This window comes from Condylura cristata, unplaced genomic scaffold, assembly GCF_000260355.1.
Source record: "Condylura cristata isolate star-nosed mole 26May11 unplaced genomic scaffold, ConCri1.0 scaffold00029, whole genome shotgun sequence".
NCBI lineage: Eukaryota > Metazoa > Chordata > Mammalia > Eulipotyphla > Talpidae > Condylura > Condylura cristata.
The window spans coordinates 5,428,737-5,442,047 of NW_004567130.1; the positions used below are offsets into that span (position 1 = coordinate 5,428,737).

General features: G+C 46.1%; 1 protein-coding gene across 1 annotated transcript in view; it reads left to right on the forward strand.

Moving 5' to 3' along the window:
- Positions 1-13,019, forward strand: part of SGSM1 (small G protein signaling modulator 1) — a 67,416-nt gene extending 54,397 nt beyond the window's left edge. The window contains exons 19-25 of the mRNA XM_012731098.1: positions 26-616; positions 4,333-4,457; positions 6,351-6,433; positions 7,683-7,792; positions 9,132-9,228; positions 10,198-10,365; positions 12,513-13,019. Coding sequence (XP_012586552.1) covers positions 26-616; positions 4,333-4,457; positions 6,351-6,433; positions 7,683-7,792; positions 9,132-9,228; positions 10,198-10,365; positions 12,513-12,601 — 1,263 coding nt within the window. The 3' untranslated portion in view covers positions 12,602-13,019. The remainder of the gene's footprint in view (positions 1-25; positions 617-4,332; positions 4,458-6,350; positions 6,434-7,682; positions 7,793-9,131; positions 9,229-10,197; positions 10,366-12,512) is intronic.
- The last annotated feature ends 292 nt before the right edge of the window (positions 13,020-13,311 follow it).

The following is a 13,311-nucleotide window of genomic DNA, read 5'->3' on the forward strand; positions in this document are numbered from 1 at the left end:
CCTGTCCATGTGCCCTTGTCTTCAGGTCTTCGAGTCGGTGGATGAGGCAGAGCACGTGGAGGCCGAAGGCAGGTCGGAGGAGAAACAGCCCAAGATCCCAAATGGAACCCTGGTGAATGGCACGTGTTCCCCGGACTCCGGCCACCCTTCCTCCCACAACTTCTCCTCCGGGCTCTCAGAGCACTCAGAGCCCAGCCTGAGCACGGAAGACAGCGTCATGGACGCCCAGCGAAGCGCCGCCCTGGTGCTTCGGCCCTGCGACAGCAGCGTGGATGATGGGCAGAGCAGCGAGGCCACCACTTCCCGGGACGAGGTCCCCTGCGAGGAGCTGGCCGTGCAGGACAGCCTGGAGAGCGACCTCCTCGCCAATGAGAGCATGGACGAGTTCATGTCTGTCCCCGGCAGCATGGACGTGGCGCTTCCTGAGAAGGAGGGCCCCTCGCCGGAGGGCTGTGCGGGCGGCAAGGCCGAGAAGCACAGCCACGCGGGCAGCGAAGACGACCTCTCAGAGGAGCCCGAGATGGAGAGCCTTTTCCCTGCCCTGGCCTCCCTGGCCGTCGGCACCTCTGCCAACAGCGAGGCGTCCCCCGTGTCTTCCAGCGGAGTCACCTATTCCGTAAGCCACCAGGACTCTCCCCTCTCCTCCCGGTTCCCTTGTGCGACACCTCAGGAGGGTGACAGTGTCCCACACATCTCAGTCACATCAGAACGGCCCTGAATCATCACCTTTTCTCCACTGCAGAGGACTCACGGTTGGAGCCCATTTGGTAGAGAAGATAGTAGATAACAGAACACTCAAGGGGTGTGGACTTTGCAGCCAGACGCTGCTGGGTTCAAATCCCAGCTTAGGCACATCACTTGAATCTTTTGGCGCCTCTGTTTCCCTGTCGGCCCAGCATCTCCATCTCCAAGTTGTTTTTTCAGTCAGTGAGTAAAGCCCTCTGTGCCTGGCACACAGCAGCCTCCATGATGAGCATCTTGGTTTAGACTCAGGTCCAGTCTTTCAAATATTTGGATTTGTCTTCTTGCCAAAATGTCTAAGCCAAAGGACATAATGGAAAGGGAGGTTTTCCAAACCAGGCCCTGTGTGTGCATTTTCCTTTGAAGATGCATTGTCTCTATCAGACATACGTGCGTCTGAAGTTGAAAGAGTCAAACATGCAAGCAAAACTGGATAGAACCCAGAAGCTGTCTGCCCCCCTCCCAGGCTCACTCTTCCAGAAATAATAGTATGCGCTTATCCTGCCCAATTAGCAGACACTTCTTGATCTCTTTTCAGTTTTAGACATAATTAACGCCCCACTATGAAAAAGAGGATTTAATCTTCTTCCTTCCCCACCTCATACTTTGACCACACCAGTGAAACCTTCCCATCCTCGCTTATCGAATGTCATTCATTATTAATAATTTTTTTAAATTAATTGTCCTAGATGTGTTAGAACTACCTTTTCTGTTTTTCTTTACATTAGTTTGATACATATATAGTAACACACACGTATGCACATATGTAGCTAAGTGACACCCCCACCCCCAGTCTCTGCCAATTTTCTGCATCTCTTCTGAACACTGAGATACACCACACTATTCTTTTGTATGTCTTAGAATTCTCTCCCAGAGCCTCTGGTCTTTCCCAGCTGTCTGATGGGCGTCTGTCATCCTTGGTCTCTCTCCATCACCACCTCAAGGTTACTTTCACTTCTCTCCTATGATTGTCTTTTGAAATGAAATAGGCTCTTTAGAACTCCCTTTAGCAAGGCCTTTCTTATTTTCTGTCTTTAAAGTCTTCATTTTGCCCTAATTTTTGAAAGAGATTTCCACTGGAAATGCACCTCTAGACTATTGCAGTTATTTTCTCAGCGCTTTGAAGATGTTGTTCTATTGTCTTCTGAATTTCATCTTTGATTTTGTGAAATCAGGTGTCTACTTATGTGTCATTCCTTTAAAGATGATCACCTTTCTCTGGTTACTTTTAAGATTTTTTAAAAAAAAAACCGGCCAAGGGAAGGGGTTTTTTTTTTTCTATTATGGTTTGTTGGACTTTATGTATCTACAAATTTGTGTAGTTATTCTTGAAAATTCTTTATTTGTTCAACTGTTGCTACTTCCCCTTTTTTCTCTCCTTCTATAACTCTGATTATTAGACTTATACTATCTCCATTCTTTAAATAATCACATATTTTTTCTTATCTCATGTGGTCCCCATAGTTCTCCCACCACCATATCATCCATGAACCATCACTATATTCCTTTGAGTTCATCCCTCTCTTGTTTTGCCCCTCCCCCCATTTTACTATATGCTTCAGTTCTAAGGTTGGCTTGCTAGTTTTGACTTTTTTTTTTATATTTTTGTTTATTTTCTCCATATCCACATATAAGTGAGACCACCCTGTATATATCTTTTTCCTTCTGACTTATTTCAGCTAGCACAATCCCTTTTAGCTTCATCCATATTGCCACAGATGGCATGAGTTTGTCTTTTTGACTACAGAGTAGTATTCCATTGTATGGTATGACTCAACTCTTTGACCCATTCAACTATTGTGGGGCATTTGAGTTGTTTGCATATCTTAGCTAATGTAAATTTGTGCTGCAGTAAACATAGGTGTGCAGGTTTCCTTTCAAATTAGTGTTTTGGTATCTGTTGGAGAGATTCCTAGGAGTGGAGTTCTGGATAACATGGTAGCTTTTTTAGAGTTCTGAGGACCCTCCATGCAGGCCTATTCTGGCTGGACCTGTTATTATCCCCACCAGCAGTGTAAAAGGATTGCTTTATCTCCACATCCTCTCCAGCATTAGTAGTTTGTTTTTTTGTTTGTTTGTTTGTTTGTTTGTTTTAATGTGGGCCATTCTTACTAGAGTGAGGTGATGTCTCATTGTGGTTTTGATTTTCATTCCCCTGATTATTAGTGTTGTTGAATATTTTCTCATTTGCCTCTTGGCCATTTGCATTTCTTCTTTGGAGAAGTGTCTTTTTAGTTCTTTTGCCCATTTTTGACTGGGAGGTTCACTCCTGTCCCCATTTTATTACTGCTTTGTCCCTCTGTGCTGGACCCTAGTATATTCTACAATGTGCTAATTCTCTTTTCAGTAGTATTTAATAAACTTATTGAAGTTTTTCGTGGCTTTTCTTCAGTCTCTTACAAAATGATCTGCTTGATTTTTTAATGATTTCTTGAATACTGTTTTTGTGTTTTAATCTTTTATTTCTAAAAAACCCATTATTTTATTTGCTATTCCGGATCATTTTAATACTGAAGCCTTGATAGAGCTGATCCTGCTGTTTGCTGTTTGTCCTGACTATTACTCAGAATGCCTCCTCTCTCCCTCTTTCTGAATGTTCTGTGATTTTTTTTAACATGAATTCATGTTTTTTAGAACTTTATTGCACTATTTTGCCTGGGTGAAAGGTAGACTCCTCAGAAAAGACTTTTCTTTCTGCTTTTTTCCTAGTAACCAAGGTATAACCAACTCAAGAAAAATTTTAAATTAAGTTCTTATGGGTTGTGGGATTTTGAATCCTCAGTATGTGTAAGTTATAAACTTGATTTGGGGCTCTTAATTATCCAGTGAGAAGCCTTTAGACTTTACTTGGAAACTATGTTCAAGATTGGCTCCAGGTGTTCATTTTTCTAGCTCTCCCTTATGCTACATTAGGGCAGGACCCCCAGAATTCACACCCTCACTGGGGTCTTGTCCTAATGCAGGAAAACCTCTTATTCAGTACTTTAACTTGGAGGTGGACAGGGCCACAGGACCATGAAATCAAGTTAAATGTTCCCTATTTGGCAGGCTTCCCTCAAGGCAAAAGCAAGCTTTGGTATTTTCTTATCTCTCTGGGTTTAATTTTTTATCTTTCAATTGCACTTTCTTTACCATTATCATTGATTGTTACCATTATCAGGATTGCTCAATTTAAGAATTGAACTTCTACCCAAGTTTTTCAGTGTTCTTGCCCATTTTTTAGCAAAAAAGGAATGCATTACCAACTGCAGTTATAACTCTTATTTCTCCACTCACAAAATGGGGTAAATAGTTCTGTAACCCTTGGAGAGCACTAATTTTTACGGAATCAGAAAACAATAATGAAAACCACATTAAATACCCCCCTGACTCTGGTAGAGGCCTGGTAGAGGACCCCCTGGTCCTGGCAGAGGCCTGGTAGAGGACCCCCTGGTCCTGGCAGAGGCCTGGTAGAGGACCCCCTGGTCCTGGTAGAGGACCCCCCTGGTCCTGGTAGAGGGCTAAGGGGGGAGTAGCGAGGAGGAGCAGCTCTCAGAGATGGCCACTAGGAGTTGGATATAACGTTCTTTTCTTGCCTGCTGGGGCCCACAGCCAGAACTGCTGGACCTGTACACGGTGAACCTGCACCGCATTGAGAAGGATGTGCAGAGGTGCGACCGCAACTACTGGTACTTCACCCCTGCCAACCTGGAGAAGCTGCGCAACATCATGTGCAGGTGGCTGGCGCAGGGTGGGAGAGTGCGTCTGGGGACTCGCTGTCAGGTCACGGCAGAGGTGGGGGCTGCCGGGCGCTTACACCACGCCCACCTGGAGCCTCATTACAGACTCCACTGACAGTAAGATAGCGACCCCAATAATGTTAGTGATGATGGACATTTACTGAGTGCTTACTGTGCAGCAGGCACGGCCCTGAGACTTTGACTGACGGCATTTCTGTTGGACCTCACAACAAGCCTATGGAGATTGTATTATCTCCTTTGAGGCATTGGAGCTCAGCAGGGTAACACTTTGCTCAGTCCCCTAGCTGGGAGACTGAGCAGGAATTTATACTCATGTCATGTGAGCTCGAGAATCTGTGCTTTATCTCTTTAAGCCAAGATCTGGGGTTACTTACTACTGTTCATTAAAAGCATAAAGAGAAACTTCTTTCATTTTCCATCATCAGTGTCTCTTACTCAAAGAAGTAGTGCCTGCTAGCAGCTTAGTGAATCCCCTTCAAAATCACATATATAGATGTGTACCTATACAACTGGCATGCAGGTGAGGCGCGTGTACCCAGGGTGTGACCACCTGAGTTCAAACTCTGCATATATATATATATATGTATATACACACACACACACCCTGTATACATTAACAGTGTATAATATATCATAAGTGCATACAGTTTACTTTTTTTAATGTCTACATATATGAAGTTATACTGTAAATATTTTTCTGCAGTCTGTTTTTTCCACTCAGTATTACATCCTGTAGTTCTTAACATGCGGTTCTAACTCAGTTTGCAAACTACTACTGTAGCTCATAGGCCAAGTCCAGCCTACTACCTGCTTTTGTAAATAAATTTTTATTAGAATGCAATCATGTCCACTTTTTTGCGTATTGCTTGTGATTGCTTCTGCAGAGTTGAATACTTGGCACTGAACATAGGGCTTCCAAAACTGAAAGCAATTATTACCTGGACCTTTCAGGAAAGTTTGCCAACTTTCAGGAAAGTTTGCCAACCCCTGCTCTAATGCAGTCTTATTAATAAACGCCATCTCTTAAATCTGCCTTTTGTTCTCACAAGAAATCACTGCCTCTCAAAGTTTAGTCTAAAGAATACAAATGTAATGAGTGTTTTGATAATCTTCTACATTGAAGTGATAAACTGCTGAGGGGGAGGGAGGATAGATTGAGTTTTGCTTGGTTATGGCATTGGGAGAAGTCATGAAGACCTTACAGAGATGGACATTGGCAAAATTAGGAGACAACTGAAGAAACCGTTTGGCTTACAGGACAGGGACACATTTCCTGGGGTGAGGCCATGTGTGTTCAAACCCTGCACCTGCCACTTACTATTCGGTGTATCATTTCTCTCTATATATGCTTCAGCATCCTCATCTGTGAAATAGGATAATAATAATACCTTTCTCATATTATTTATTTTGGGAATCAAGTGACATCATACATGTATAGTGGGCTGAGCTGGGCTGAGTTCACAGTAAATATCATTAAGGGGTAGAAGGGCATTCTGGAAGGGAAGTCCTCAAAGACACAGGTGCATAAATGTGCAGTCTATGAGTACCTTAGAGAGGAAGAAGTACTGAGAAGCAATATAGGAGACTATGAAGATAGACTGGGAGTTGAGGGGTTTGGCATTGTCCTGTATGCCTCGGAGAGCCTGCAAAGGGTAGGGTTTGGGTGTGAAGCGGCCTCCTTGTGCTGGGCTTTTGGAAGGTCATGCTGGTAGCTGAATATAACATGCTGGAAGAGAGTGAGACGGGGGACAGGGACACAGGTGGGAGGTCGAGAGAGGTGTGGGGGAGGGATGGAGGGCTGAGCCCGGGTGGGGGGGAAGAGGGAAGAGGGTTGGAGAGGCGGGTAGTGGACTCTTGTCTCTCTTGCAGCTACATCTGGCAGCACATTGAGATCGGCTATGTCCAGGGCATGTGTGACCTCCTGGCCCCGCTGCTGGTCATTCTGGATGACGGTGCGTGTGTCCTCCTCATCCCAGGGTGGGAAGTGCAGTTTGTCCCTGCGCACTTGCTTGGGTCACAGAGGGTCAGTACAGGTGCTCAGAAGACCCCTGTGGTATGTCAAGTTCCCAGTGAAATAGAGTTCTTACATCCCATATTGCCCAACTTTTGACATTCAGCTTGGCCTTTGCTAGCAACTGAGAAATAGGAAGAAACAAAGAAAAATCCAGGTCTGGGTGATTTAACTGGTGAGTTCTGCCAGCCATTGAAAGAAGAATGAATACCAACTCTTTGCAAACTTTTCCAATAAAAGTAGAATACTTCCCTTCTCGTTCTGTGCGGGCATCCTGTAGAACACCTGACCGGTATCCTCCACCATCCGGGTCATCAGAAACCAGGGAACCCGAGAGTGTCATAGCCACACACGCCTCTGGGGACACCTGTATGTGCTGTGTGTTCCAGGATGGGCGCTTAGAGCATGGAAAGGAGGTTAGACAGAAGCTGTGAACCTTAGGAAATAATGCGTCATCGCTGGGCCGTGAATTCTCACACATGCACCATTCTCATGTAAGAGTTAATAGTAGGGAAGTGGTTGTGGCATCTAGGGAAACTCTGACCCCTTCACCATTTTCTGTAAATTTAAGCTGATCTGAAAAATAGTCTTTAAAATATGGATCAGATCCTATCATGCCTTGGGTGTAACTTGCCCTGAAATTACTAGGTGTTGACAGAAAAAAAATTCTATCTTCAAATTTGAAATTTTAACTGAGGTAAACAGTTACGAAGCAGGTTTCTAAATTGCAGAACTTCTCAGAGCCTTTCCTTAATAAATGCAGTCACTCTAAACAACATTTCCTAAAGTTATCGGACCCTTTCTTTGCACAATGCCTGTAAACACCTTTCCGTCATTAACAATTGCAGTTTGAATACAGTGGTTTCTAGACTTGAAAATTTTATGTAATAGCAGAATTTCAAAAAAAGGTTTGAAAATAGCAAAACATTGTCCATGTGTAATAGCAGATAGAGATCTTTAGACAAGTGTCTATTGTGACCATCATGTCCTAAAAGAAGGGCTATTCCACTCCTCTAAATTGGGGGAGTTGTTTAATTTAAGATTGGCGAGCATCCCCTTTATTCCCTCCTCTGTGTTTCTCATTGGGCTGTGCCTTGGTGAACTAGTCCAGGGCTTGATGCCATCATTTGGAAGCTGCAGTTCCCTGAAATAGTGGCAGAGTCGACCCCTCTCCTGTGCTCTTTCCCCAGAGGCCATCGCCTTCAGCTGCTTCACGGAGCTCATGAAGAGGATGAACCAGAACTTCCCCCACGGAGGCGCCATGGACACACACTTTGCCAACATGAGGTCACTAATCCAGGTGTGATCTGCTCTTCTGCAGTATTACAACTCTTCCAGCTCTGTCCAGCAGACCTCCTGTCAACTCTGCGGTCAACCCAAATTGAATTTAGTCAATAAATCCTGCCTAATTCAGTTCACCCATCTCAGCCCAACCCAGCTGAACTCCAAAACTCAATTCAGCTCAATATCTGAATTGAACTAGAAAACAAAACTAAAAAACGCAATTTGGCTCATCCTCAACTCAGCATTCAAACCAGCTCCATTAGTTTCGTTTCTCACTGAATATTTACGGTGGTCATAACAGTGAACAAGATGCAGCCTTCACTCTTAAGAGTATATTTAATCGTATTGGTCCTTTTTCTCAAGTAACCTTTGGTGCTGTTGTGAGTACACACACACACACACACACACACACACCCTTTTATTGAGATATAATTTATGTGCCCTAGAACTTAAATGTTACTTTTTTAATGTTACCAAATCAGTGGTTTATAGAACATTCAAAGTTGTGACGCCATCACCACTGTCTGTTTTCAGAACATTTTCATTATCCCCAAAAGAAACCCCATATTCATTATCCATCTACAGTAGTTTCTCTCTGCCTAGACCCTAGCAACCACTAATCTACTTTCTGCCTCTATAGATTTACTTATTCTGGACATTTCATTATAGATGGAATCATAAAATATATATGGCCTTGTGTCTGGCTTCTTTCACTTAACATAATGTTTTCAAGGTTCATCTGTGTTGTGGCATGTAGCTGTATATTATTCCTTTTCATTGCTATATAATATACCTTTGCAAAGACATACCTTATCCATTCGCCCATTGATAGACACTTGGGTTGTTTCTGCCTCTTGGCTATTTAATAATGCTGCTGTGTACATTCTTCTATCAGTTTTTATGTGGACATATGTTTTCTTTTCTCTTGAAAATACACCAAGAATTGCAATTGGAGCTTCAACATTTTACATGCCTACTAGCAACCTATGAAGGTCCTAGTTTCTCTGCCTCTTTGCCAATATTTTGTTGTCTGTCTGTTTAGTATAGCCATCCGAGTAGGTGTAAGTGGTGTTTCACTGTGGCTTTCAATTTGACATTGTATTTTGCTAATGGCTAATGATATGTTTCTCATATGCTTATTGGACATTTAGTTTCAAATCTTCTTTGGAGGAATGACTGGGTTAGGTTGAGATAGGCTGACTTTTCACTTTGAATCCTTTTCTTGTTTTTCACCTCTGCCTGACTGTGAAGAGCTTGTGGTGTCTGATAAGGGGGTGTGCCATCATTTACTCAGCTTCCCCTCTGGTCCAGCCTTGCCCCTGGAGGGTGATACATATCTTTTCTTCCTCTGACAGATCCTGGACTCTGAGCTCTTCGAACTGATGCATCAGAATGGGGACTATACGCATTTCTATTTCTGCTACCGCTGGTTCCTACTGGATTTCAAACGAGGTACCAGCTTCTAACTGGGGCCCTGTCCCTTGGCTCTTGTGGAACCTCAGAGAGAAAGATATCATGGAGGTGGGGAGTGTTGAAAGAAAGCCAGTGGAAGAGTAACACCCATTTATTGAGTGCTGATTTGGGGTCACTGTGTGGTAAATGTTTCAGTTCTTGAAACTAGAGTGGAGAGTAATCCAATTCCAAGCTAGGAGTAGTAAGCCAGAATCTGAGCCCACCTCTACTCAACTTCTAAGCCAAGTGCCTTTCATTCTATGAAATTGTTGATCAGAAAAAAAAAAATTGAAGCCCATAGAGCATGTTATACACGTGACTCAGAGATGATTTATAACACAGCATATTGCTATCGTGCAAATTGGGCATGATGCCGATACTATCTAAAGTGTGTGTAGGTGTTTATTAAGTGCCAGGCACTGTGTTGAGCCATTTTCTGTGCGTTAACTCTCCAGTCCTTCACTACTATTAGCATCACCCCACATTGCAAATGAGGAAATAGAGAGGGTCATGGAGGGGAAGTAGGCAAGTGATGAGCTAAGATTCAGGCCGTGTTTATTGGACATAGGAAGCCACTGCTCTCAGTCTACTAGGTCCAGGGGCAGCTACCAGCTCTACCTGTGTGCAGGAAGTAGGGGAGATGCCCCATTAGGTTCTTAAAGGAGATGGAAAGAGACAGGGACGCCATCCCTGGACAGGCCAGGGACAAGTCAGGCAATTGGACGTGCTTGGCTCCTTGACCTACAGAAAGTCACAACTGGAAACGTACAGTGCACCTGGTGGCATGAGCTTCAGATAGGGAAAGTTGACTCTTCTGGTAGTCCAGTGACAGAGTCCAGGTCTCCTGGCTCCTGGTCTGAGCTCTGGGCGCTGCACCAGGGCAGAAGCACAGAGCTCAGGTGCCTAGCAGGGAGGTCGCAGCCAGAGCTCTGTGGCTGACTCCTTCCCTGCCCGCGTGCGTCTCGGCAGAACTTGTCTATGATGATGTCTTCTCCGTCTGGGAGACCATCTGGGCAGCCAGACACGTCTCGTCCGCCCACTATGTCCTGTTCATCGCGCTGGCTCTGGTGGAGGTCTACCGTGACATCATCTTGGAGAACAACATGGATTTCACAGACATCATCAAATTCTTTAATGGTATGTATTACTAGGGTCTTCTCTAAGGTTGTGTGGGCTTCCGGAGAGCTCCCTCCTGGGTCCTTGGGAGGGATGGAGATTCGCTGATACTTAGACTCACACAGTGCACAGGACAGTGAGGGTTCTGCCCACTTTTGCAGAACCCTCATTTTTGCTTCCAAATGGGTGACTTGATATCTTGTAAGGCTGAGCATGTGTTTTCTCAGGAATCCGGCAGGAGGATGTGGGTATTGAACTCAGGATCGGGGCAAACCCTGGCTCTGCCTCTAGCTGCTGTGCCCATGGACACGTGCCAAACATGTCCTGCCGCATCCCTGACGTGGGGTAACAGTTTCTGTTTCCCAGTGTTCACACCAACCAGGCACCACTTGACAATTGAAGTGAAAAAGGCAGTCTTGGAAACCAGACAGAATTGGGTTCTTGTCTACTGCTTATCTGTGCCCTTGGGTGAGTGACTGCACGTCTCTGGGCTTCAGATGCCTGGAGGATAAAGTGGTGCTAATAGCCCTCACCCCACCCCAAGACACCCAGAGGATTAAATACGATGAGAGGGTCATTATAGCTACTGTCATCACTACTCCAAAACTTTAAAAAGCAAAGATGGTGTTGAAAAAACCAAAAGAAGACAAAATCCAACTGTGACCGACTGCGTTCTGGAAAAATTAGCTTTTTATTTAACAGGCTTTTTATTTTGGAATCATTATATCTCTGCTACAGGAAAGTTGTGGAGACAGTACAGAGAGTTCCTGGTAGACTTCAGCCAGCTCCCCTAGTGTTACTGTATTACCTGATCTGGTACCTTTGTCCACAGCTGAAAAAATTACCTGGGTGCATCACCATTGGCTAACTACAGATCGTACTTGATTGCACCTGTTTTTGAACTCAGGTCCTTTTTCTGCTCCAGGATCCACTCCAGGAAATCACATTGCATTTAGTGGGCTCATGAATAAACCTTGCTCACCCATTCTTTTCCATCGTCATCTATATGTGTGTATGCATTACGTTGCTACCGTCACAGAATCCAGTTACATCTGGGTTGTTTCCACTTCATCATTTTGGAGCTGTCTTCCATGTAATCATTTTCAAGACTGCAGATCACACCTCATGTGACTGTCACTGACTCATGCTCCGTGAGCCATCTGGGTCTTCCGGTGGTGGGTGTGACAGAGAAGCCAGCATCTCTAAAATTTCACCCTCCCCTGTGCCCTCCTCTACCCCCCTCCCTTCCCGCCTGCCCCTGTACAAGTTACACTCCGTGGCTGTAGCCATCAGTGCCAAGTGTTTAGATCCAAACCGCTCAATAAATATGTATATCCTAGCAACTTAGCCCTTTGAAAGCATAATGCAGATACAGCAAAAGAGAATATTTCCTTCATGGGGAAGCACCTGCAGAAGCGGGGGACCGCTGCACCTGTCAGCTTTGCACAGCTTCCCAAACTGAGGGACCCGAGGGGGGCGCCGCCCCCACCCTGTGCCAGGGACTTCTCCGTGGTCCTTGCTTTTCATCACAGCAGCCTCCTGCTGAAACCTAGATTTTTAAAGCGAGAGTCCTTGACAGGACTCACTTGTGCTGGCAGTTTCTCGGGAGCGTTGCGGTGTCCCTCAGAACGTCTGAGCTCACGGCGCCATTCTGGGTGCTGGGGCGCCCAGTTCAGGAGCCTCGGTCTCACGCCTCATTCCTCTGCTAAATGATTCCTTTCTGCTAAGTGTCTCTGTTTAAGACTATTCTGTTTTAAAGGGCCACACTCTGTGTGGGCCTTGTTGCAAGTGTTTTTGCTGTCTCTGGTCCTCTCCCCTCCCTTCCCCTTGCTTTCTGCTGCTTCCTTCCATCATCCCCTGAAGCACCTACTGTGTGCGCTGCTTTCTTAGAAGGCTGCTACTCACTGAATTTGTGGAAGGCGGTGGGAAGACCTGACATTTTATAAGCACACCCAGTGTCATCTGATCTGATCCCATGTTGGTATCTCCCTGTGAATTTGGTACTTATAGGCCCCATTTTATAGAAGGGGAAAGTGAGGCCAGGAGGTGTACACCTTCCCCCTGGGGGTCTGACCCTAGAGGGGGCGTGAGGAGGGGCGGGAGCAGAAGTGTGTCCTGAGGGTGGACGCCGGAAGGGGCTCATGAGGTCTTGCTTTCTGCTCTTCCAGAAATGGCCGAAAGACACAACACCAAGCAGGTCTTGAAGCTGGCCCGGGACCTCGTGTACAAGGTGCAGACTCTGATAGAGAACAAGTGAGGCCCCCGGGGTGTCAGCCAGCCGCCTCCCGGCCCCGGCTGTGGGAGAGACGCTCCGGTGTCTGTTCGCGAGCTTGGACTTCTGTGCAAATGGAAACGGCCCGGCCTTCGCCACCAGGCAGATGGGGTGCGGGGGTTGCCCCTTCGGTTTGGCCTTATGTTTTCCTGCTTGACCAAAGATTGCCCCGGTCTGGGACTTCTCCCTTGCAGGAGTTGAGGGTTGGTGATGGACCGGAGGGGAGGTGGTCTCCAGAATGCTCTCCTCTCTCTTCTCTACCCCACCCCTTGAAACGGGGTGAATTTGAAACTTGGGGAGAGGATTGGGGGGGGAACTGTTGGAGGGGAGGTCTTTGGGGCGACCTCTACTTGCTGAAAGGGGCCTTTGGAGGTGTCCGGAGCAGAGCTGGCGGATTGGCTGCAGCAGGGTTTCTGCAGCAGCACCCAGATTAGAGATGGGGGGCCCTCCTTGTGCATGGGGCGTGAGCAGCATCCTGGCCTCTCCCCACTGGTTGCCAGCAACCCCATCCTCCCTGCCCCAGTGGCGACACCCTAAGGTGTCTCTAGATAGTACCAAACATTCCCAAGCAGGCAAAATTGCCCCATTCGAGAAGCACTGGCTTAGAGGAGGGGCTCCCCACACACCCCCTCCCACTTTCCTTTCCCCTAAGTCACCTCTGCTTGAGGCTTCCACCTACTCAGACAGGGCACAGG